Source organism: Halichoeres trimaculatus, unplaced genomic scaffold (genome assembly GCF_033239565.1).
Source record: "Halichoeres trimaculatus isolate MK-OKI-2021-1 unplaced genomic scaffold, fHalTri1.1 fHalTri1_scaffold_3, whole genome shotgun sequence".
Classification (NCBI taxonomy): domain Eukaryota; kingdom Metazoa; phylum Chordata; class Actinopteri; order Labriformes; family Labridae; genus Halichoeres; species Halichoeres trimaculatus.
Window position 1 is genome coordinate 20,989,961 of NW_027437181.1, and position 27,545 is coordinate 21,017,505.

General features: G+C 41.2%; 1 protein-coding gene across 4 annotated transcripts in view; it reads right to left on the reverse strand.

The window, feature by feature from the left end:
* The window catches only part of sall1a (spalt-like transcription factor 1a), a 148,018-nt gene that overhangs the window by 19,870 nt on the left and 100,603 nt on the right, over positions 1-27,545 (reverse strand). The window contains exons 3-5 of one of the 4 annotated variants that reach the window (XM_074666551.1): positions 14,715-14,775; positions 2,391-2,488; positions 2,047-2,208 (exon numbers count right to left, since the gene is read on the reverse strand). In XM_074666551.1, the coding sequence (XP_074522652.1) occupies positions 2,047-2,170 (124 nt within the window). In that variant the 5' untranslated portion in view covers positions 2,171-2,208; positions 2,391-2,488; positions 14,715-14,775. The remainder of the gene's footprint in view (positions 1-2,046; positions 2,209-2,390; positions 2,489-14,714; positions 14,776-27,545) is intronic. The other 3 variants (XM_074666552.1, XM_074666553.1, XM_074666554.1) reach the window with 3 other exon arrangements.

A 27,545-nucleotide genomic window follows, 5' to 3' on the forward strand; every position in this document is an offset into this window, starting at 1 on the left:
ACAAATTTCTCTACATTCATTGCATTTGACATTTAACGTATCTCCCATTTGAACTTTACTGTCTCTCGGAGGTCCTTTGTTTAACCAGGTGGCTAACAGAGGAGCCACCTCTTGGTGATTGACTTGCACCCACCAGAGAAAATTGTCATTACAGTGTAGGCCAGTTTCTTCCTGTGGCAGCACAACGCTAGCAAACAGCATGAATCAGGAGTGGAGCCTATACTTAAAGAGAAGATCACTCCAAACATTGATAAGGCAGCACACTGCATGGCAGTCAGACCCCTGGTGATGTTAACAGCACTCTGCTATTATCGCAGGTGTGATCGCTCACCAGCCCACAACCACATTTACATCTTAATTACCAGCCTAATCAATGGGGTTGCACTTTGACTTCATTTGTGACATTCATGAAACCTCATTGAAGACATAAGAATAGGCAATCGTAAGTATTGGTGGTAAGAGAAAAGCACCTATTTTCAACAAGGGATAAAAGGTAACAAAGGAGAAGAAACCGGCACATACTCAGGCATGATCACAGAGCACTGCGGGGTTGACAAAGTGAGCGCTGCGAGATATTTATGATAATTGCATACTCCTCCCAAAATGACAAAGCAAATTGGTGAGACGTGTAGCATATGACAGAAAACGGATGGCAAGCGGGATTTGAGCCGGGTGATTTAAATGGCTAGTGATTGAACAACAAACTCGCATTAAGGCCATATTGATGAGTTCAGTGTTTCATTTGGGATCAATAAGACGATTGGTGGAGGCCGTGGCCAATACATGCAGTAGGGAGAGACTGCAGAAAGAGAGAGAAGGAAAGAAAGAAAGAGCGTGTGAATTAAAATTCTTCATCAAAGGACAGAGAAGGGGCTGAAATTTGTTTTCCCTACAGCAGACCTTTCTCCGCTACTTATTTATGCTTTTTGAAAAATCTTTTGTGGCAGCAGAATATCATCATACTGATTTAAATCTCGGAAACAAAAGGTTGTTAAACTGACTGAAATGAAAGCTTCAAAATTTAATGAGACCATCAGTGATGAGATGGGCCACCTGTATAGTGTTATTGAAATGCCTAAAACTATGTCTGTGCTTTAGGGTAGGGGTCAAATGACGTCATAAATAGCATGATGCAAAGATGGACGATTTCCACAACATATATTTCTCAATAAATGATATATTTCCATCCATCCATCCATTTTCTAAACCGAGTATTCTGTTCAGGGTCACGGGTGGCTGGAGTCTATCCCAGCTGTCATTGGGTGAGAGGCGGGGTACACCCTGGACTAGTCGGCAGCCAATCGCAGGGCTGACACATAGACAACTATTCACACACACACTCACACCTAGGGACAATTTAGAGTCACCAATTAACCTGGTGAGCATGTTTTTGGACTGTGGGAGAAACCTGGAGTACCCGGAGAGAACCCACGCACGCACAGGGAGAACATGCAAACTCCACATAGTAAGGCCCACCAGCCAAGCTGGGAATCGAGCCGGTGACCTTCTTGCTGTGAGGCTGCAGCGCTAACTGTTTCACCACCGTACAGCCCATGATGCATTTCACCATTCAAATAAAGAAGAAAACACAAATAATGCCTTGTAGCATAATGACAGGACAGGAAAGGCAAGGTGACACGACAGGCCCGCTCTGTCCACAAAGAACCAGAGGTGACACAAACAAAAAGTTTCTAATAGGAGCCTTTAGGTATGTTGTTAAGCTTGAAGTTGCATACCAGACCTTCATAGTTAAAATAGCAGCATGGACAGTCAGTCCAAATAATTAGCTTAAATTAGCCTCCTGAATAACTGTGTAAGGAACCAAGCCAAAATAGTCAGCTGAAAACTTAATGCTGAGCTCAGACTACACAATCTTTTGTCAGTTACAATGATCCATGTGACGTATAAGGCGTCACAGAGCAACAGACTGATGTCGTGACAACAAACTACAATGTGGCACCTAACCAATCATCACGACCCATGTGGTGATACTAGAAGAAAAAACTTTTTAGCGAGACCTGGCAATGCTAACGGCAGTTTACTCACCGGGTGGCTGAGATGCATCTGCTTTTTTCTCGCCAGCATTCCTCTTTTCCACTGTGTCATGGCAGTCCCTCAACACATCATAAAGAAAGAGATGCTGCAAGGCCTCCATCATATTCACATCCATCCCATAACCTCACCAACAGCAGCACCTACGTCATCGTTCTTCAGATTATATGATGGTGACATGCAAGATAGAAAAAAAAGAAACATCTCATTACAATGTCTGAAAGACAGTTATGGATGATTAATAAAGAAAAAGCTTATTCAGTAGCTTTCTTAAACAAATAAGCACATAATCATTGTCCTGATGTTTTTTAGAGCAGCTGAGAATGACAACCACTTACCTCTCTGCAGTAAAAGTTGAGTTTGTTTCTTGTAAAATTATTTTGTTTCTATCAAGTGATCCATCCTCAGCCTCCACAAGCAGACCCACGTGATGACGCTAGAAGAAAGAGCTTATTTTGTATTTCTCATATTTGTGTTAACTATAAGCAGAGTTGAGCCTTTAAAGTGTAAACTGCCACATGTGGACAAAATTATATCTCTAAAATCAATTGTAGAAATATGCAGTTGGCTGTTACAAAGTAACTGGTCTTCTGTTTGGCTAACAGTTAGCATGTATGGATAAACTGCACTGCATTAAAGCAGCTACAAAATATATAAAATTCCTAATAGGGGCATTGTTGCTTATGAGCTTATTGGTAATCTCAGAACTGCCCAGATCATTCAGAGATACAAAAGATGTTTTGGTACCCATCATAAAAAAAGATTCATGAAACTTGGCACATCACCACCTAATACAGCAAATGTGGACATACTTGTAGTAAAACTGCTTAATTCAGCTTTAAATGTAGCTCCACTAAACTGTGCTTGTTAATGTACTGACTGACCACTGATCTCAACCGCAGACGAGCTGTATTTGATTTATGGTGTAGCACCACAGCCTGCAAACCTTATATCATCTGAAAGTAGGTTAGGTTATAAGCTTTTCTACTCATGCAAAATAAAGAAAAAAATTAACAAAATGTTAATATCAACCTGAAAATGGTTAAATTGAAGCAGGCAGCGTTTGTAAAAAAGACTGGTAAGCCTAATGTAAAGCCCAAGCAAATCACAGCTGTGTCATCACTCTCCTCCCACAGTGTGACGGATGATGCTAACAATGAACATTTCATCTTCAGCCTCACCATGAGCACCTATGCGACAGAGATGAAGTACATTCCACGAGATGAATTACTACGCAGTGATTTATCATGACAGGTCAATAGGAAAAATACAAATGAACAATTAGCAAATTTAGCCTTAATTAACTGCTCACAGACAATAGATGAGCATGTTAAGTGTGTGTGAACATGCTCTCAAACAGTCAGGGCACGTCTGATCTTTATGCTCGTTGTAGAATATTACAGCGATAATTAGGGTTAATTGAATAATTCCTCTCACTGTGTGCTGATTAAGGATGTCAAACACAGAGGGGCTATCTTGATTAGGCAAAGTGCTCTGAATAGAAAGTGTTGGAATAATAAAGGAGAGCTGAATTCCCAATACAATTTAACCCATTCGGAATATTCAAATACAAATTCCAATGTATCTCAAAAAAACCAAAACTCAATTAGTGTTGAAATGTTCACAACATTTATTAAATCAGGGTCTATTTTTTCTGTATCAATTTAAGAGGTTATAGTGCCCCCTTGCAAAATTATGGCTCTAGAATCTAATTCTCCAATCTGATGCAGTCCAAATCATGACATTTCAGGACTGTGCAGTTTGTGTGGTTTGAACCATGGGACCTGGGTTTAGATTTGGGAACACAATGTTTCCCACATCGTCTCCTCTTGAGTGATAATGCGATTTAGCAGGCAATACAATACCATGTGGGACCTGAATAACATGCAGTCCTGCTCTCAACACTGACTTTTGGTTAAGAGCCACAGGATCTTCATTGTTTCAAACCACATGCGCATTCATGCCGTTACAAATATGAACACTTGCATGTTTGCAACAAAAACAAATTAGGAGATATCTCATAATTTAATGTCAACAAATCCAATTGAACTCAAGGAAACTCAATTTATCTAAAGACCCTGAAATAGTGAGTTGATCTAAGCAGAAATTCCAACGTGTGCTCCTAATGTTGGAATTGTACCGTCAGGGGCACTGAGCTGGATGGGAACGGTTAGGTGAGAAGTTTTTAAACACCATGGGCCTGTACAGAGCCAGCAGTAGGATTCATAGCTTTAGTCTGTAATGTGGGACAATTTTCTTCAGTATTTCTGTTGTATCACATGGTTGAATGTGCTTGCATTGTGTGCCTGTGCAATGAGCTGATGGGGATGGGATGATGCCATCATCCATGGGGGCTGGCAGCATATATCTGACTAACAAATGATGATGCGAATACATGGGCTCATAAGAAAATAAATCAATCCCCCCAATAAATTAATAGAGTTCACAGTTGACAGCTGTGGAGGAAAGCTGTACATTATGTGTAGTGACACATGGAAATGGCATGACAACAAGAGTGCAAACCTCTAAAATGTAATTTCCTGTTTTTATTACCTGTATTTTTTATTAATGTTACATAATTTACCTGTAGAGAACATTGATAGTTTCATTCATCAAATACAATTTTACCACTTTTTTTTATACTATCTTCTATATGAGTGTAAAAATAAAAGAGAAAGAACATAAATGTTCTTTCCCCCCCAGACTTTTAAGTAGCAGACTTTTTAATAAAACTGTTCACTTTGTCCGAGAAATACATTTAATTTGTCTAATTCTCATTATATATAGACCAAGAGCATGTCTGTGCATTGCAACATGCACATTACAAACAACTCTGAAATGGCAGCAAAGAGTTATTGTTGGATGGCATCAGGGTGACAGTGAAGATTAAGGAGGAAAAGTCAGTAAGAAAGAATAAAAAGAGACAGCAGAAAAAATAGAGAAGAGAGGGGGAGGATGGGATGAGGGCTAAGTACCAGGGAGCGTGTCAATGTGGGGGGCTAATGGTGGGGGTACGGAGGTTGCAAGCAATTTCTCTTTGTTATCAAGTGAAATGACTCTGCAAATATGACAATAAATCACAGTGGAAATCAATCTGAGAGGAGGCGACTGTGAGCCACTGATAATGCATCAATCAATATTTAATGTTTAGACTTTAATTAATCCACAGGCGCCAAGCATTCTTTAAGTGACAAAGGGGGTGGAGAGGGGAAAAACGAGCAGAGAGAGCTTTTGCATAGAAAAAAGCTCTTATATCAGACACTGAGCTGAGCGGCCCCATCAGTGGGTTTCCCACAGCTTTCCTGTGTTGCTCTATTACTTCTCTTATTTACAGAAGCTTTGTTCAGAGTACAAAGAAAGCAAGTTTAAGTGTTTTGTAAAAAGGTGTATAAAAACCTTTAAAGAGTACACACAGAGTAACTACTGCAAAGTGACTAAATTTCTTATGTGATGTACAAGAGCCTGATCTAAATCCACTTTGTGTGTAAGCTGATTATCTTCTTCCTAATTGTGTTTCAGCCAATGTGAACACATGAAATAATTGGTTTTAAAATTTTTTATAAAAAAACAGTCTGTGAGAGTGTTAAGTGTTTTCCACACATACACAATACCTGGGCGGGCTGACAGAAGAACTGAAATCACATCCCTCCTGTTTATGCATCAACTGAGGTGTGAAATCTTATGTTGAAATGAACCTCCTCGTACCACTGTTTGAAAGTTTTGCAAAAAGAAAAAAAAGGTTTACACAACCACATCAGAAGACAAACTCGATACATTCCAAATTGCAAAAGCAGAAGGGGAAATGAAAGCTGGTTGTTGAGAGAGGAAAGGAATTAAATAAAAATCAAAATATGAAGATTGTGGTTCACATTCTTTTTTTTTTTTTAGATTTTGCTCTTATTTAAAAAAAAAGTGAAAGACACAGTTGTGTGAGGTGAGTAACCCTGAAACAGTATCTTTTCAAAAGAAATGTGTCTGTTCAACGAGAAAATGTTTTTAATCACTGCCTTTCCATTCACATCACAGTCCTTTCCCTACAGCACAATTAGTTTCAAACTTCTGAAAAGTCATACTTTTTCCCTCTTAGCAGCAGTGGGAATGCAGCTCTCAAGGCTGTGAGAACACTAAGACCCACCTTGATACATCACCTGCCCTGGCCTCCACACCTGCACACCGCTGACACTGTTGTACCGTTTGATTTGGGGGCTCTACTGAACAAAAATCCCTGTCTGAACAATGCAGCCACAGAGCTGTTGTGAAGGACTGGAGCTATGCTTAGCCCTCACCCTCTGATCACCCTGACACATCCCACAGGTACTAATTACCGAATCTACTCCGCAGAGGAATAGTGGGAGAAGTAACACGGAAGACGCTTGACATTTGGATACCTGCTGGAAGATTTACAGGGATAATTGGGACACAACCTGGAGGGAGGTCCACCAAGTCTGTTTGAGTTGATAAAATGGATTTAGGTAACTCTCCAAGAAAGGCACAGCACCAAAAACATGACCTCATGAGAGCACAGAGAGGGTCAGCCCGGGAGAGGAGAAGAATCATGGGCATTTCAAGTTTTAAAACCAGCAGTCAGTGGACAATTATATGAGTAGTTCCCTGAGATGTGGATGAAAGGCTTATCCAGAACAGCTTCTGTGATTCTTGACCGCACATACTGTGTTTGAACCATGGTGCCACTGTCTACAGATTTACAGACCCTTTATCTTCAAAGCGGACGCAATGTGGAACAGGAGATGTGCTGCAAAATGCACCATGAACAAGCCATCCTCTAAAATCTGCTTTTTTAATATCACCTCATTAGTACCACACAGGAGGATGCTTTTATCAAGGATTATTATCATTAATAGTGTCTTGTATTGTAGAATTGGGTTTTCATGCTTATGAATGACGAAAGCTAACAGGGTACAAACTGTCACCAAATTCATTCCTGCAAACAGAGCTGCAAGTGGAAGAGAACACTGATAGTTTCAACATATATTGATTGGAAATAAAGGGCATGGAGGGGGTGTGGGGACGGTATTTAACTGACATTTATGACAGTTGTTAAGTCATTTCCTGCAGCAGTGGTTTATGTCTTTGCAATAACCTCCATGAATGATGTAATGAGAGATTATGATACTTCCTCTCCTGTTTATGATCTGTCTCTTCTGCCTTGTGTCAACATACTGGTATGTTTGTCCACACATCAGGTTGATCTGAGATCAGTACTAGTCTTGACTTTGCTTTATAGACCTACTGGATGTTGGCTTGTCTGATGTGATGAAGCTGAATTAATAACCGTAGATAAATGGATATTCAGTTTATAAAACAATGCAATTAAATTTTAACACATGCTCTTATTATCATTGTGAGGTAGAGTCACAGCCTACCTCACTTTGGCTGGGAAGAAGTAACATGATTGTAAAAGCAATATTTCACTGATGGGTAGAATTTCCAACTTTCCAGCATGGGCATTTCTGATTGTGATTTCAGCCTGGGTATGACGATGTTCTCTCCTGCTAGACATTAACTTGCCTAACATTTTGGCAGTAAACATCAGCCGATCAGCTGGCAGTCACACAAAAAATGAATCCATGTTACTTTTCACTGTACTACTTTCTTACTTTTAAAACTACTCAAAAAGTACAAGTATTGGGTGTTAGTGTAGCGGTTAAGTCACGCGCTCCATTAGACACTTTCTAGATACACAGATACAGACAAGGTAAACCATAGAAGATGAAGTCTGTACAACTGAAACACAGTGCTTGATTGTCTTAACAAATATTATTGTATCCTGATACAATGACCAAAAAGAAACACTGATTCTGATTCAGTCAGTTGATGGAAAGTCACATGAGATGTATTTAAAGATGTTAAACTAGAGCTCCAAATTCAAAATACTCTTTTCCCTTTTTTTTAACCTCGTTTACAATGGACCAGTGTAAGAGAGAAGTGAGACAGTTGCCAACAGAACATATCCAATTAGTCATGGTCATTAAAACGAGGCACTAAAACAAGCTACACTGAAACTGAGTTATTCGGGGGGGGCGTTGAAGGAGCACATTGGTTGATATATCAGGATGCATCAGTGTGAAACGCAAAGTGAGTTATGAAATAATCCAAAGTGTGAAATGCAGCAAACTGTGAACAGACAGGGCCATAATTTCTAAGAGGCCAAGTATGGCACCTGCCAAAGAAAGACCGCAGTGTCACATATGTCTTAATTCCCTCAGACACATGTGAACATGTGTAACTATATCATCACATCCTCTAAATGCCACAGGCTGACATGTTTGCAGCCTAGGCCTTGTCTGTGTGAATGATTATAGTGACCTGCTGTCATCTCCTGTCACCGTCAAAAAGTAAACTGACAGCACTGACACATTCTGCTCAGAAGGAACAAATCACTGTCTTCTTGGTTAATACACTTTTGAACACCCGGCATTTTAGATTTGACATTATTTAACCAGTTTTACAGATCAAATTTAAGCCTGAAAGGAAGGAATTATCCGTAACTTAAAACTTCTTTTGCTATTAGAATAAATTTATCTTTAGCCTAAATTCTCCGGTGCTCTTCTGTGAGTCACCTTTTTGTTATTGTTGTTCACCAAATGCAACAGAAAAGAGAAGAAATTAATCAGGTAAATCTAATATTGATCTGTCTGGCTCCTCCTTTTTTTTCTTCACAAACTTGAAACTCAGGAAAGTTGAAGTCATACCCAGTACTTCTGTGATGCCAGAAACATTTACTGTTTTCTAATAATATAAAAACTATGTCCTAGCTTTCCTGGAGCCCTCATCTAGCCTGACCCATCTTCCTATCAATGAAACCACCTCAGTATTTACCACAGGTGATAAGACCACACTCAGGGGTTGATGGTAATTAGCTGGACGTTTGGCCTGACAAACAGGATTGATGCAGCAGCAGGATTTAAAGCCAGATCAGACCTGTCCTGTTCTGAGCCCAACAAGAAAGCCTTATAAATAAAATCCTCATAAAAACAACAACAGGGTGATAAAGGTGAAAAGAGACAGAGAAGAGTCGCTGTGTCTCCATCTTGTCAGATTATCTCTGACCAAACTTTCCAGCTGACCCTGATTCTGTATGATGATCCCACACTTTTTAACATCCTGTTGATTAATCCCTTGATCAATTTGAAACCCAAATTTGCTGCTGTGGATTTAAAAATGCACCCAAGCAACACACAAGCTGATTGCACGTAAAATCATAGACTCAGTTTGAGTGTGGGCATGTGTGGCGTGTGTGCGTGTAAAAGTGTGAGTCAGGGTCCTTGAGGAATGCAGTGCAGCTCTGTCCTTTTGTACAGACTTGCTCTTGTGCCAGAATAACGGCCTTATTTTTAATCCATACTGATTTGGTAAACACTGGCGTTAAGTCCACTCCCGGTAAAAATCTAACCCCGTTGTTTTTCCTTCCAAAGAAAATGTGTATTTCTTTGGAGATGTCTTGGAGCAGATGGAAATGTGAGGGGATAAATTTAATCTGACTAAGGCTCATGCTTTGATTGGACCTCAGATTAGGATTGCAGCCTAGCATTTTCAATAATTATGCTCTAGTTGAATTAAACACATCCTCTTAACACGAAAAAACATACGCTTGCCGTGCATGTCTGCCTGAACATCTGTAGGATCACTGTTTTTAATCTCAAAATATTTATTAAGCAAATGAGGAGCTCAGCATGGGCAGACAGCGACATACATTGGACTCATTTGGTTTGAAGGAGCAGAAGTTAATCACTGTCCAGAACAAAATACATGTGATATTGAATTGAGAAAGAAGTGTATATTTCCAGCTTTTTTATGCAAAAGGAATAAGTTCCAGCATTGCTTGTAAATTTAATGAATCTTTTCTCCCTCTGTTACCTGAACAATACCCTAGAAACTTATCTGTCAGCACTGTCCTATATTAAACACACATTGTGATTTTTCTTTTGTCCAGGAGACAGTCCCGCCTCTGAAACTGTTTGCTAATTGATAGTAAAATGGTCAGTGCATTCATCCTCAAAGCCTCCTGTTTGGAGGTGTGGAGCCATGTAGCACCTTTTCCTGTAGTGAATTAGTCCCACTTACCCAGCCCTCTTAAGCCCCATTGTTCTTTTTATCACAGACCATTTTAATAAATCTCAGGTGGTAATCTCCCGGCACTGCCCACCACACAATCTTTAAAGTGCATGTCAGGACAGTTACCGAACACAACAATGGCCTCATCGGCTGACTTTATCTGACCAGTGTTGACAAAGAAGGCAGCTGCCCTGCTGGACATAAGGTCAAGCTTAATACTTCCCCCCACAACCTCATCTATCCTCACCCCCACCCACTGTTTGCTCCTTCCAGGTGGGAGTGTCGTGTAGTGAGGAGCAAAGAAGGGACGAAGAAAGGAGAGTGTTCAACAAGTCTCCTTCTGCAGATTTAGCAGGACAGCAAGGATCTGCTCTCCACTTGAATCTGTGGAAATCGCTGTGTAATTCACTGTGTGAGTGTGTGTGTGTGTGTGTGAGAGAGAGAGAGAGAGAGAGAGAGAGAGAGAGAGAGAGAGAGAGAGAGAGAGAGAGAGAGAGAGAGAGAGAGGGGAAGAGAGTGTGCTTGCATGGTTTAATAAAGGGCAAAAAGAGCCCAGAGCAGCAATGAGGCAATGAAAAAAAGAAGAGAAAGATTAAAAAAGCATATGTTTTAGAAGTCATTAAGAGGGACTCAGCAGAGCCCGCCGTGGACTTGATTTACACTGGGCAGTAAGCCGTTGGTGGGTGTAAATAATGTATTAATTTTTAAAGAGATTTTTTTCTCTCTCTCTTCTTGCAACGATGAAAAAAAACCTCCATCTGGTCAAGTGTGAAGTAGGACAGAGCTAGATTAGGGAATGTTCTGTGTTATCTTATCTGAGCACGGGCTTAATGTCTGCACAATCAATGCCCCTCCAACAAGTGGTTCATTAAAACAGAATGGCAATGTTTAATTCCATGTATTACAAATGTGCACTGGCACAAAAACTGACAGGAAAGGGTCGAAGCACAGAGTAGGATATGGATTCACATTACTGTCATGAGTGAATTAACTCTGTAAATGGAAATAACTGATTCAAAATGAATGAGGATTGAGCTTGGGTAAAGAAACGGGATTTTGTAACCTATAGATTATGATGATGGTGAAAATTGGGTCAGTTTTAAGTATGAGTTTCCTGTATTACTTCAGGCAAAAGTGAACTTCTGGAACACATTTTGTATTTCAATATTCCCAGATATATTTCTTTCTGCCTTATTGTCATGTAAAGCAACCTTCTATTTTTTATCAATAGAATATTTCAGGCTAAAACTGAACACTGCACCTTCTTCAGTTCACATCAGGTCAGACTTTGAAGATGATTGATGCAGCATTCTCTGTCAAAGTCCTGAAACCTTAAGTCTCACAGTAACAATATGTTTGTCTCAAGTACTTTAAAAACATATCTGGCTTATCAACAGCAGTCACCGGTGTCTCATGATGGCCTTGTGTTTTACCACAACACGGGATCTGCTGTATTCAGCATCTTATCATTTATCTATGTGAGCACCAGTCTTCAGTAAGACATCAGGGGTGGCAGAGCATCCTGTCCCAGTTGTTCAAATCCCTCTTAAAAACACAATTTTACTCCGTGGCTTTTAATATCTTATAATTTATCATGTCGGTGGTCTTGTTTAAAGGCACTTGCCGTGAGCTTGTCTGCGTCTTAATGTGTATGTTTGATTGCTTGCTTTGCTTTGTTTGCAGAAGTTTATATATATATATATATATATATATATTTATACTGTGCAACAATTTGGCTACCCCCGTTGGTTCTTTTAAATGTGCTATATAAATAAAGCTGTATTGTATTGTGTTGTAGTTGTCCATCGCTTGCACGACTTCAACTGTGATCATTCAGCTTTGTATGTATAATTCAGCTCCCACACCCCTGCCAGTCCTGATCGGGGGGCAGAGGTGTGATGAGGTGAGGTGCCAATATCTCTTCCTGCTCAGAACTGAAATTAGTCTTCATCTATCACATGACAGGAGGCCTACTGTCATATTACCCGAACATTATCAGAACTCTTAGCCTCATGCTTCCATTGATTAGGAGCTATCACAAATTACTGTACATGAAGGCCTTATGTACCACAATAAGTGAGGAGTTACTGCACACTTTAAGAGAGCTTGCATCTCATAACTTTGCTGTAAAAGTAACAGACAGTTAAACATTAGTTGATTAAAGAAGGGAAACATTTAAAAATGGTTGATGATAGTTAATGTGCTCTTTGTAAGCAGAGAGGCAGCTGGGGGCTGAAGACAGCAAATTTAAAGTCTTTGGGAAGGAAAAATTCAAAATACAAGTGGGGATATGTGAAAAAGTAATGTCCTTAGGCAAGGCACTAAACCCCTGCTAGGAGACAAAAGGTGAAAGAAAACTGGGGGCTGCAAATATTCAGGGCTAAATACAAGACAGCAGACATTTGCTTTATGAGTAGGGCTTTGAAAAGAAAGGAAAAAAGTTATATTTTATTCATTCATTGGGTCAGACCAACCTGAATAGAAAACTATTAGGGGAGATGGAGAGATCAAACATCTGTTGTTAAACGCAAGCAGGCTGCAGTGTGACATGTTTGCAGTCTTGTCCTCCTCTGATGTTTGGCCTACAGTGATCCACTTCAAACACTTGGCCTGTGTTGCTCCCTCTCTTGTGCTCACACTCTTCCTGGCTCTCCTTCTCAGATTCAGCTGAGCTGAAAGGACTGATACCCTCCTCTCCTTGACTCCTTCATTCCTCGCTCTGGTATCTGTAAGCTGCTTTCTTCCTCTCTTCTGTGGTTCCTCTCTCTACCACCGTCCCTCCCCGTCTCTTGCACTGCTTCCTCTATGTATTAGCATCTTTGGACTTGCGTGCTTCGTGATGATGAGATTTGATCCTGCTTACTGGATGATCCTCACCTGATATCCTACGCCAGGCACAATCTTAAGCAGGTTAACTTCTAGGTCTTAAAGAGGAAAGGACACAGCCGCTTCATTTTTTCCTTCTTGAATTTAGTGCACTGAACACAGGCTAAGCTGGCATTAAAGTTGAGCAATGTATCCATCAAAGTAAAACACAGCTAGCAGAGCATCTGCTCAGTGCAACTTCAACAATTTTATTAGGTAGGAGTGATCTCAATATAAAGGTTACAATGCTCAAAGAAGTGGTCTGAAAATGACAAAGTATGAGATGACTGCAGTGCTGGATCACTTATAAAGATAAGCCGGAAAGCGTGCTGGGTGAGGCTGGTGCAGAACAGGCAGTGTTAACTGATGGGACATCTGCTGAGCTGCAGGTGTCTGTTACTTCACTTCTCCCGTGATAATTACAAGATGACTCAGTGACACAAATGCCTCTTGAAGCAACAGTCCAGGGTATAGATATGAAGGAAAGTGTGAAACTTTAAACTTGCAACATTGGTCTTAAGTGAAATTTCAATGTAACATTTCAGACCTTGGTCTTGTGACATAATATTACGTTAAAAACAACTACTGAGCAAAGTATTATACACATGAGCCTTAAGATTGAGATGTTAAGATATGGTCAGCTGAATTTAAATGACTAATACGTACACTTGATTGAACTGTTTGACCAGAAAGTGAAATAATACCTCAAAATATTCATCCCACCCACTCAAATTGAGTATCCAGAAACGTATTTTGACTCTATAAGTTGTTGTTTTCTTTTCAAATGATCTCATTGGTTAATAAGCTGGTGGTTGTGGCTCATTATTTAAAGCTGAACTTACAGCTCTGGATATTAGGAAGTTACACCACATCAAACAAAGCTCAGTACATTATGATGGTTGACAGATTTGACATAACATCATGAGATGAGTTCATGAATAGTCTCACATTTCATGCCCAGACAAACAGCTTCAATGTCCTCATCGTGACTTCAGAGGAAAGGCATCAGCAGTCCTTACATGAGAGTGAACCTCAGCTCTGCTACATTCACCCACACATGAAGAAGACATTTTTTTTTTTTTTTTTGCAAATACAGCTGGCAGACAACTTAAAGGGGCCATTAGATTGCTCTTGCAATTGTTGAAAGATAAGAGAACAGAGAACTGGGAAAAATGCAACCAGGACAGAGACAGGAGAGGGGAGGGAGGGGTGGAGTGAGGAGGAAAGTAAGGGGGGCAATTCTTCAAAGCAATATCAGTTTTGCCATTGATTCTATCTGAATTGAGTTTCCTTTGTCGAATAGTTAAAAAAAAGAATCTGATTCTTAGATCCTCTTCCTGACAGTCTCTCCAAATGCAAAGTAACAAAACAAGATACGAAGAAGAGAAAAGATAAAGACAGAAGCACAGAGAGACAGAGAAAGGGAGAGCATGGAGTTCAGCATCTCTTTGATTGCTATCTTGGGGCTATAGTGAGCAATTACTGGCTGGAACCTTTAAAGAAGCTGATTACAGGCGATCAGACTAGAGCAGGAAGACAGACCAAGTCCCAGGTACCACTCAGCTGTCTGCTGGCAGTCCCACCGCCACACACTGCCTCTTTTAGCAAACCTTCAACCCAGAATGCTTCAGTGAAACTGCTTTGTATCTATATCAGAATCTACCAGCACAGGTAAGAGGACCCAGTGTACAAACTCAGTTTGATTCAGAACCTTAACTCACCACACAGCACTCTCCAGACCTCCTCCAGCTTTGGGGTCTTCAGTTTCAGTCTCCCTCATCCCTGGAGGTCAAAGACAGTAGAGAAGAAGGTGAGGTGTTGGAAAGAGGTATGGAAAGAGAGGAAGAGGAAGACAGAGAAGGGGCTGATCATTTGTTTCCAGTTTTCTCACAGCTCGAGGCCTGGCGCTTCTACTTCAGTTGATTTACGGCCTTTCTCAACACAACCACATCTGAGCAAGGAATAATTAGAAGGCTCTAAAACTGTGCAGTTTAGGGCTGTTGTAATGAAATTTGTTGGCCTGCAGTCGTGTTTTTTTTGAGAGGGGGGTCAAGCCTGAGAAGAGGTATAATAGGGAGAGACAGGCAGGACGTAGGAGAGTGTCTGAGATTCCAAAAGTCAAGCACAAGAGAACATAAGTGCATGAATACATGCATACCCATACACATACATGCTCTCAGATCTAATGTTCTGCTTCCCACAAACTCTGATCCAGCTTGTTTGGAGAGCTTTGCAGCGCCTTTACAAGATCATTTTATTCCTACCAACTCCTTGTTATGGTGATTAAATATATCCCCAGTGCAAGGCATCAATTACTGGGCAGTGGAGCACCGCAAAGGAGCCTGGCTGGGAGATCGGGCCGGGGAGGGGGCTCGCCTGCCTGGTTTGTTGGCCGGCTCAGCAGCTGCTGTCCTGGCTGCGATGTGCAAGACGAAGGAGTTCCAGGCCTCGTCATTCCCCAGCCCGGCTCCAGAGCAGAGCAGAGGAGTGCTGCGGGGCCTGGCTAACCGGAGCCCTGGCTGGGCAGGAGAGCAGCTGCCTCCTTGGCTCCGATAAATGCTGGAGCTCCTGAGGGAAGCCAAAGAACCCCCCACCACTTTGTTTTCTCCCTCTCTTTAAATGAGCCGCTCTGACGCAAATTCCTCACCAGCGCCTAAAAAATAGAGATGGAATTCTTATGGCAGCAGCAAAACCCTGGAGGTGGATGTAGTGGTTACTCCATGAGTTGTATTTTGTGGAATGACTTAACGTTCCTCACTGCTGAAATGACAAAGTCAGGCATCTCTCTGGAAGATAAGTGAGACAAAAACACACAACAAAAGAATAACAGCTATTACTGCCGTTATCTACAAACAACTATAATCTGGTCTATGCCATCAGCCCCAAAGCTGTTTCCATTATCCTGGGTGCAGGTCTTTTTTGTCGATGTGTTGTGGCCCTTGACCACTGCTTCCACAACATACATCAGAGACTTTCTGCCTCCCTTCTGTCTGCCACCACCCCTGAATTCAGCATGAGTAACACACACACACAAAATGCAAGTATATCAACTTTACAGTGTTGCCATGTATTTAAGAAATGCTCACAATGTGAGTTTACTGATCTAACATTACAACATGGTACCAACAATTACAGTTACTATAATAACATAAAATTAATAATTAAAATAAAATCCACTGTTTTTTCTCAGACTGATTTCAAAACTTCATTTGCACTTCCACAGACAAACACACCATGTTACACTCACATATCTGTAGGCTTGGCCAGATGACCCCCTGACATCACCACCAGCCCAGCAGGAATGGCAGCTATGCAGGCTGCCCTTCTTTAATGGCACCTTGCCTTTTATTTACTGAACCTGGGGCATGCATCATTTACTCTGAAGCTACTGGTTTTTGTCCACCTGTCACCTGACCCCTTCCACCACCGTTGGAGCAGGGCATGGGGCTCAGGTGGCGTAAAAAGGGGGACATAGAGGCCATCACTCACTCTCAGAGGTTGTACATCACCGACATCTACACTGCAAAAATCACCCCATTCAACTTGTGGTTTGATGCAACAGAATGCAATGTTTCTTTTTCATCTCCTGGAAAGCTGAATACAAATGAGCTTTAGTAAAATACATTTAAAACCGATTTCACATGTTGTTTGAAGTAAATACATTTTCCGATAGCATTGCCCCCTCAATAATTTTCTAAAAGGCATTTCTAGGTATCAGGATTCATGTGAATAATAAAGTAAAAATAAAACAATAGATTTGAGCAGACAAGGTCATGTTAGTCAATTCTGACAAAATGTCGTCAACCAGTGTTTTTCATCTGTGTGTGACTAATAAGCTTCTTGGGATTGGAAGGCTATGTATTGGACTCAGTGTCAGGTCAGGTCAGGTCAGGTTATCGCTTAAAAAATAACTCTTAGTTTTGGTTAAAATATCACTTGAGAATGAAAATATTTAACTTAAATTGCATAAGGACAGAATCAAGTGCGGGTGATGGGATCCAAGGAAAAGAAGAGTGGAGTCAGGTATTAAAGATGCAAGAGGAGGAAGGAAAAAAAAATATGAGAGCTGCAATGCCCCAGCACCCTGAAGACTGAAATCTGGTATGTGCAAAGTGAAAGCTTACACTGGGGTTCAATGTGTAGTTTGTAATTGGAAAACTTTTGAATTTCTGGTAACATTTTAAATAATTACATTAAATCTTCTCTGATTTTGATAAGACTAAATTTCCCAATTATTCAAGGTGTTTCAGTTTTATATCTGACTGTGGTGTTAGTAAATAAATAAATAAATAGATAAATAAATAAATAAATAAATAAATAAATAAATAAAGGGAAGAAGAAGGGAAGGAAGGAAGGCCTGCACCTTATACTAACTTCACCAGCAGGATTTCTGACAAGACCAGACTGACACAACTCTGAGTAAGTCTACTCCTTACAACAGCGCAACACTTCATTGGACATGTGTGGAGCCTTTTTCTATATGCAGCCAGCCTTTCCCTGCTCACTTTCTAATCAGGGAAGGGGAGGGTTAAGGGGCGGCTGGCCAAGAGGACTGAAGAATCTTACTGGGATGTAATCCCGTCCAAGTGGCACTGGCTCTTTCTTTTCTCTTGTTAGGGCTCCTTTGTGAGGCTCCAGAGCTGGGGGCCCGGAAGGGAGCAGAGGATGTGCAGTGGATGTGGCAGTAAGGCCTGGGGAGAGGTGAGGGTGGGGGTTTGGGGTAGAACCTACACTGCAAAAAAATGTGGATGCTAACAAACTGGTCATTGCAACATTCAGAATGGACACGTTAAGGAAGGTTTCACAGTGGCTTGGGGACAAACTGTCACATTTTTTAATATCATTAATGAAAAACAGAATATTTAGATGAGAAATTCAGGTTGAAAAACTATGAGTTACTCAACATGTTGTGTGTAATTGTCACTGAAGGATCTGGTGTCATCCTACATTTGCTACAATGCACAGCAGTATACATCCCTGAACTTAAGGGGGAAGCTTTAATCTAGTTAAACCTCAGAACCTTTTGGGCAGAACTCCTGACAAATTGGGGAAGACACGAGTATCACTGACATAAACATAACACTGTCATCTGGAAATAATTTAAAAACCCTGTGATCCATGACAAATGGGTATGTATGCTATGAAAATAAACATGTAGGAATCCAAGTGTTGTTCTCCTATACCTCTGTGCACATCTGTCTCCTTACGCATGAACAGGACATGTCCACATGCTTCCTTTGAAAATGAATGGTTTATGTATCCATACCAATACATGTGTATATATCTTCTTTATTGAAGCCTGTTTGTATGACAGCAGTGTCACTGGACCATCTGTGCGCTCTCTGCATGATAGTGCCTGTCTTTCTGCTCTTCTGAAGAGGAGCTGCCTGGTTCGACAGACAGTAAAGGGGTGGGGACAAGGGCTCAGTAGGAATGTAGCCCTGTGTATTGTTTGTAAAAATAAACCATCTGGTCAAAGATATTTGAAGAGAATTTATATTAAACAGCTGCAAAAGCAAGCTTCTGTATGTGGACTGGTGAGGTAACAGGACCACACCACAAGTCTGAATTTGATCACCGTCCCCTGTGAGGAAATAAAGATTCACAGGAGAGGTAGGCCCACATGCATGTTTCCCACTGGATATATGCCACAGTGGAAGGAAAAACTGGAGACTCCAGAGTGTGGGGCAGGATCCTCCTGCAGACAGGTCAAAGTGGGGAGCTATCATTCTAACATGGGTGCACAGGACAGCCCTAACAAGTAAAGCTGAGACTCTCACCCAGTTGCTGGCACATCACAAGGAGCAGATGTGGAGGGCTAAGAAGCCTGCTGCATGCAAGCGGCCATCTGGCCAAGCTAAATATTGCCTCAGTGCACCCCCATTCTATTTGCCTTTGGCACATTTGTATTGTCCATGGTCACACATAGGTACACTCCAATCACTGTCGACAGGGAGGGGGATTTATGGAGGTGCCATCAGGGTGATTAGTTCCACTGGTAAACAATGGCCTACCCTTGTTGTATTTGACTCTGCGCGCTCTACAGCAGGCGTGAATGGCACGCAGCAGAACAGCACTCCCACTACTCAATGGTGTCTGTCTCTTTCTGCTAAAGTAACATCAAACAAACAGTTCAAACAAAGGGGGCTACCAAACGTAGACACAGAATCAAAGGGTTGGTGTCTGCAACACTTCACTCGTTCCAAAACGCCTTCTGCCCAGTACGATCAACATTTCTGGACAAAAACAACAAACTGAAAAAACTCTAAATACTTGAGGCAGTGGAACAAACAAAAGGAAAATAATCACCACTTGTTGCTTCTGACTTGAGACTTTCAAAGTGAAAGACAAGGGTGGTGAGTTTCACTCTTAAAGCCAGGTCATTTTCCATCTCTTGTTCAGATATGATGTCAAAGGACAGGTGTCAGCAGGGCACACCTTTGGCATTATGTCACCATTTGATCATTTAAATATTCATTAACCTAAGAATAAATGTGTGACTAAAATAAATACTGATGCTTTCTAAGACCTTCACAAAGCAAACCAAAAAACGATTTAATAAAAAATCATGCTATTTTCAATGCCTGTTACATCATGTTTTAGGGTGGGTGCCAGATGAAGGGACTGACTTACTGCTGACTGCTGAAATAGCCATAATTAAGCCCAAGCTTCATCTAAAATAAAAGGCTTTGCTTATGTTTAGTGTATTTGTTTATAAGTTTATTTGTTTATCTTCTGGTAGGAGGATTTTTCTGTGTGTCATCAACATAACTATGACTTTTGACTGGACTTACTGGGCACTTTTGGGACAAATTACCTCTGGTGCAAACGACAAAAGAGTATTAGATCAGGTACTTTTGTCACTTTTGTCTTATTAAAGTTGCAATAGATGTGATCCAAATATCTCGGGGTTTAATCCTATAATTATTTCAATTAGGAAATAATAATAATAGTAATCAATATATATATATATATATATATATATATATATATATATATATATATATATATATATATATATATATATATATATATATATATATATATATATATGACTTTTGATGCCGAACTACCCAAATGTTAACCAGCAAAGCAGAGTGATGGCATCTCAAAGTGCAGCTCAGACAACTGGTATTGACTTCATGAAATGTTGAAGACAAACTTGTATGCTTGACCGCTATCATGCCTAAACCAGTACAGGCCAGCAAACATTAATCTGCAAGTAGGACTGATGGCTAGCTCTGCTACTGTAAGCCAGACTCTGCAAACCAACTTGACATAATTCAACCACAGACTCTGTGGAATCAGAATCCCATATTCAATTAATTACGCTTCATTTTGATTGTTTGTCTTACCTCTAAACTAGTTTGGAATTTAAATTCCAGATCTGGGGAGTTAGTCAGTTGTGATATACTCTTTGATATGTGTACTTTGTATAACATTTATGGTACCAAAAATACTGTAAGCGTTTTAAAGCGCACAAAGTTATCAGACAACTTTAAAAAAAATGCATCTGTCATTAGTCTCACCTTGGTCTGCTTGCATCACAGACCAGGCATTCCATGTCCTCCTCTAATCATCTGAGGACCAATATCCTGCAATTAGTTCAGTTTCCACACTCTGCCCTCAGGTCCTACTGCAGTCTGGGAAATGGGATCCAGTCCCTTCCTAAGCCTCGGCTTTGGAGCTGCAGAGCACGTCACACACTCATCGTGCAGCCTGCCAGCCATGGTGTGGTTGTTATCTAAAGTTTGCATGGGAACCACATGTAGCTGGTACTTTTTCTTTCATAGAAGGCATGTTAGGTAGTACAGACAGGGTGGCAGGATGGGCTAAGGATTAGACAGACTTTTCCACTATGATTACGTCCAGCTAAGTGTGATGTTAAAATATCCTTAAGCAGGGCACAGAGATTTAGTCTGGCTGTGTTAATTCCTGGAATTAAAAAAATGTAAAGCCTCTTTTGCCATAAAGTGGTTATGTTGAAGTGTTCATGAGAATAATAAAATGCAGGTAACATCCCCTTATGTTCTCACCAGCTGGTTTTCAAACAGAGAATATGTTGTGCTTCTGTCTACATGTATGACTTTGAAGCATGGATGGGGTCAGTGAGAGTTTACCTACACAGAAACTCTTTTGTTGATGTCCCCTGGATTGGGATCATACTAACTTCAAATAGCACACAGGCACACTTGTACAGTTGCATGTATGATAGGAAGTGTACATGCATGCATCAGTGGGCCCCTGTTTATCCCATCACACAGAGTTAATAATAGCTGCAGAATAGCACTCTTTAGAATGTTCTTTTAATTGGTTTATGAATTCTGCCAATTATGCTGCGGCATTCCCCCTGAGGAGTCACCTTCACTAATCTGCTTCAAGCCTAAGTGGAATCAAACAGGCCGGTGTCATGGAGTCAAAGACTGTCGCGAGAGAAGGGTATGGACAACAGGCGTTGCGTGTGTGCCTACATACATGTCTGTGTATGGATGTGTGTGTGTGTGTGTGTGTGTGTGTGTCTGAACAGGGGATACTTGTCCTGCAGACTGGCAGATCATGTGAATACGGCAGGCCAATTGGATTAGCAGATTAGTACAAGATTTGCCCTATGACCTCTGGAAGACACTCAGACGGCCATGTCTTTGGCTGGCTGACGTTGGTGCAGGCTGTCACTTCCTCCCACACATATACAGTGAAAACACACACACACACACACACACACACACACACACACACACACACACACACACACACACACACACACACACACACACACACACACACACACACACACACACACACACACACACACACACACAGACAGGCTAGGTAATGGTGTAACCTTTCTCTGCCTGGAAGGGCATAGATAAACAAGACTTATAACTTAATGTGCCTGCTTCAGGAGGATTACAAGTATGAAGGAGATTAGTCCATCCACTACAACAATAAGAGGGGTTAACCCAAGTATTCTCAAGTGCCAACTCCACCTTATCTTTCACCAGACAGAGGAATGACAGTCGGACTTTTAGACAGACATGGGCCTCGATTTATACAATCTTAAGGCTGTTGTAATACATGTCAGACATATGTAAGCTCACTCTTAAAACTTCGTCTTCTCCTGTGGCATTCATTCAGTGAAGCCGGGCTCACTAGGTCATGCTCTGCTACTTTGTGGTTTGAGGCCATCCTCTCCTGAGGATAAAGCAGACTTGTTTCGTCCTGGCAGCCCCAACGCGTGGACACATTTTCTCAGAGTAAAAAAAAAAACAAAAGAGCTTTGCTAGTGGCCCAGCCTGTACCCTGATGACCCACACATCACCCCTGCAACTCGATGATATATTTCATTTCCCATGTCTCCTGGCTGACTGACAAATCCAGGTTATTCACACATGTTGCAGCCGTTGTTCCTAATCCATTACACAGCTCACATGTCCAGGTTTGCCAGTAGCTGCTTTCTAAACAAGCTGCAAAGACATGGCCCCACTGCTGCCAAACGCCTTTGAACAAAATTACTTCCTTTCGCACACCACGGCTTTAATTATGTGTTGGAGAACATAAAACAGGTTGGACAATTTGTAGTGGGAAATCATATTTCCATTGAAAGGGTTCAGGACATAACCAATGATTTATGGGAGGAATGTCATAATTATTTTTCTCCAGCAGGCCAGGGATCGGGTTTCAGCTAATGGGTGTCGAGCTGAAAGCACTAATTAAGTTTTGTAGTCAAGTGACACCGGCAAAGAAAGAGAAGGTGCCACAATAAATAAGTTCTCACCGTGTAACTCAAAGCCTGTAATTTGAGTCGATGCTCCTGTATTAGGTTGTGGGAATTATAAACGTCTCAACAAAATGCAGATAAGTAATTGCAAGGTGTCTCAAGCATGCTTTGGCAGACTGGAGGGGCTCTGACAAGTATGATTATTGGAATAAGCCTGTAACAAAGCTCTCAGAGGGCTGCTGTATGAAATTAAAAACAAACTGCATTTTATCAGCTCATGGCTCTCTTAATAGTTGCTACTGTATACCCCAATAAAAACAACCAAGCGATCATCGTAAATTTACATCAAGTGTTAAGGAGACTGTATTACTGAAAGGGCTGCGTCATATTACCATCTGCTGAGTAAACACATTACACTTCTGATTTAGACAAACATTCCTCTCTGAGGAAAAATGGTGATATTTTTGAGGAAATTAAAACCTGGTAAAAAGATGGATTGTTCATACTTGTCCAAACATGCCATCAATCACTGGCTCACTTGAGGATGAATGTTGTTTCTCTTTTTCATGCCAGACATAAAAAGCTATAAAATTATAACAACACAGACTGATATCTTTTTTCAGTCTTTCATGAGCAAACAAAAACGTCTGATGACCTCAGAGGCTAGGAACTTTCCAGCTCTTATTTTGAAAAGACTTGAATGTTACAATTTGGTCACATGATTTATTAATTTGTGGATAGTCAGAGCTGCACATACATGAAGATGCATGACTTTTCTTTTTGGCTCTATAAAACATGAGGAAACACAGCCATGCTGAGTGCTTGCAAGGTGCTCTCAGCGGGCTGTCATCTTGTGAGATGACACCCAATAGTCATTAGAAAAGACAGAGTTCCTATCTCTCCATCCAGGCGCATGGTCCTTAGCAACACATTCACACAGCCAAGTGGCACCTTCCTGTAAACAAAACAACACGCAGCAGCAGGACATGGCAGCGCCTCCTCTCCTCCCTTCTCCCTCCCTCCCCTGACACCAAAGGCTTATGTCCCTCATGCATTACTTCTCTATTCTGGCTCCACAAAGCTAACCAGCGGGGCCATCCAGGACCTCTGAAGTTAGTCAGACTAGGGGCCTGAAGCACCTAGAGCAGGGGTCACCAACCTTTTTGAGACTGTGGGCTACCTCACGGCAAATGAGTGGAAAAAAAGGGCTACTTTTCAGATAAAAACTTCCTGAACAAAATTGCATCACATTTTAATAGCATTAATCATTGTAGGCATGGTAATACTATGTAAATAGACTGCTCACAAGTCAATGTTAATAGTTTCACAGTTATTATTAATGATTTGCAGAACAATAATGGTAGGAAGTAGCTCCATTGTGACCAGTGCTTTTTTGGAACATGCCTTGCGGGCACCTCAAGTGGTTCTTGAGGGCACCCAGGTGCCCATGGGCACAACGTTGATGACCCCTGACCTAGAGGCACGATCTTCAATAGCAGTGCGGATGAAAGTTGCTAGAGGTTGTTTTTTTTCCTTTTTTCCCTCCTGTTTCCCTTTTCCCTTATTCCTTCCTTGAACCCAAGCTACAGCAGATTATACAATTCAGAACTCTACACTTTGCTTTTCAAACAATGCTAAATCTTTTCCACAAGACCAATTAAAACACAGTTTTCTAAAGACAAGGATGTACACCAAATAATTTATTGTTTCACTATCATGCGTCAGCACCAGAATCACTAATCGGTTTAACAAATGTCTAATATTCTTATCATTATAGGCCCAAAACACTGATCAAATGTTCTGCACAAGCTCAGCTCTACCTTAAGTATTCCAGTATGTCTCACAGATTATATTACCTGGATTATTCATCGCTGTCAACTTTACCTAGAACTACTCCACTGCACTTAGGCTGACTTTTCAATGTACTTTCCTGTGCATTGGTATGCATATGGTACCCTCATATGGGTTTACATGACCATGTCAAATCAGAATATGGTTAAAAAATTAGCCAAATCTAATTAAAAATAACCCATATAAACATTTTGACCACAATAAAACAGTTTGTCTGATCTGATTTGAATTCTAAATCAAAATAAAAAGTAGCAGTTTGTTTTCTGACCAAACAGCCGTCTATATGGGTACATACAAACACCTGAAAGCAATATGGTGACATACTGGTCTTGGAATGAAACAGGTGCATTTGAGGACATTTTCAAAGAATTTGACATTGTTGTTTTGCTTCATGGGTGAAAACAAAACAAAACAAAACAAAAACAAAAATAAAAAAAAACATACTCCCTCCAACAAAACGGTCAGCTAAACGGTCAGATAAAGTTGAGGAATTTCCTTGTATCATACATAAAAATAAAGAAAAGAGAGCATGAGACTTTAACACTCATACAACTATGTATTTTTATTTGTATGCTGGGAGCTTCATTGTTACTGTCTTTGACCAGCAGTGCTGCTCATTTATTTGGTAGAGAGAAATTAAACACAAAATCAACACAGTGGTCAACTTGTGTGATATGTCAACACCTGTAAGATCAGTTAATTAATGATGAGTATCGACCAAGTTTATGAGGTACTTTATTTTCTGATTATTCTTGTGATATCCTGCCCTTTCTACCTTTGGAAAGTTTATTTTGGGTTGTTTGTCTTCTTGGCTCAGGAGTCCATAGACAGAGTCAGGTAGATTATCAGGAAAACAAGTGTTTATCTGAGGTCATTGGACCAAAGCTTATTTAAATACATCCACTCTGTTCCCTCCCTGCCTCCATCAACTGTTTTTTTTCTTCTACTTTCATCCATACACTGTGCTATCCCATTTTTTCATTTACCTAATGTATGATTATAAATTCAATTTGTTTTAATATGATGTTTTTGTGATTCACATCATTGTTACTTACTTTGAGCATATGATTAATTGTCATATACTTTAACACTTTGCTTCTGTATCAGACTTTTGGTGGTGAATCTATAAATACTCTCAGAGGGAACAATGCACCCAGTAAAACAGCTCATTTAACAATCCACCACAAAGTGCAGAGTGATATGACCCAGAGACGAAGGCAAGCAGCATTACAAACACACAAACACAGCTGTCCAACAATTATTTGCTTACAAAACGTTTCTCTAAACACAGACACAAAGGGTGGACGAGATGTGTTGGGGGTGCAGAAGTAATATGTGTACAGATTCAAAGAGAGACACATTTTTAAACACACACACACACACACACACACACACACACACACACACACACACACACACACACACACACACACACACACACACACACACACACACACACACGACTGTGCCGCAGAACGGTTGGCCCCTGTCATTCATTAGTTTACAAAAGCTGTGTGAAGCAGACATGAGGTCACTGCGCTGCTTTGAAGACTCGCACACACACACACACACACACACACACACACACACACACACACACACACACAGACAGTGTATTGGAAGGTAAAGAGCATCAGACTGGGACCAAGACAGAATACTTATTAACCCAGTCAATGAGTGCAGCTATTGTGTCCCCCCCTCACCTCCTCTGTGAGGAAGAGTAGCACTGAACAAGATGTTTGGTGTGTGAAGGGCCAGAGAGGTTAAATCCTTTTCCAAGCACCACTGAAAAATGTCTCTGTGACACTCTGAGAACACACTGCTCCGCTACAAAGTGTGCAAATATGACCGCTGATCTCCGACAATCACTACTACTAAGTTATTCTTAGAAAGCAGAATTTGTAGATCAATACATAGGCATGCACATGTTGGTGCTTGATCACATTCACACACACTCCTTCTCCATGGTTGGTTGCTGAGTCAGTGTGTGAGGTTGCTGGAGTATGAAATGAGGGGAGTACCTTTCATTTCCTCCCCCTGGTTCTCCTTAACTGCCAACAGGAGTATGTTCACCTCCCCCCTTGGCTGTTTCAGCACGTCACGGCTGTGACTCAGAGCAAAGAGAGCAAACAGGAAGGATGGCGAACTGCTGCGAAACACACACGCACAAGTACACAATTTTACAAAGTAGCTCAAGGAGCAAAGAAAGAAAAAAAAAGTCAGAAAATAAAGGTTTGACTAGTACAAAGGTAGTTGTAAAAACATTGGACTGAGCTCATATGCACGCACACACACACACACACACACACACACACACACACACGCACACACACACACACACACACACACACACACACACACACACACACACACACACACACATTTGCTGTCAGAGTCAGGTAGAAAGAGTTCAAAGGTGTGATGGAGTGTGATTGCCGGCTTGGCTCAGACATGCGAGGTGGACGGATAGGAAAAGCATGACACTAAGAAAGACAGACAAAGAAGAAAAGAGAGAAAGAGCGATGCGGGTGAGTCGGTCAGATGCCGTCACTCACCTCCATCCTCACCTGGTAACTTTTCTGTCACCTCATGCCATCACCTTGTCACCCCACGTCTGTGCCACCTTGTCACCTATCCCCTTAGCAACTGAGCCTGTCAGCCTGTTGTCATGCATCCAGGTTCACCCCTGACCTTTTGTTTCTTTCATACACGCACAGAGAAAAGAGGAGAAGCACAGGAGGGAGGGCAGTTGTGTCCGGACATGCCTATCACCCTAGATCACAGGCCGCCGACATAAATGCTACAGGGGCCATAGATTTATGAGGGTGTGTGATATTGTGGGTCGCTACCACTCTCCACCCCCATCAGCAACCTTCTTTGGTCCTGTTTCCAACACAGGGGTAGTATCTCTCTCTCTCTCTCTCTCACACACACACACACACACACACACACACACACACACACACACACACACACACACACA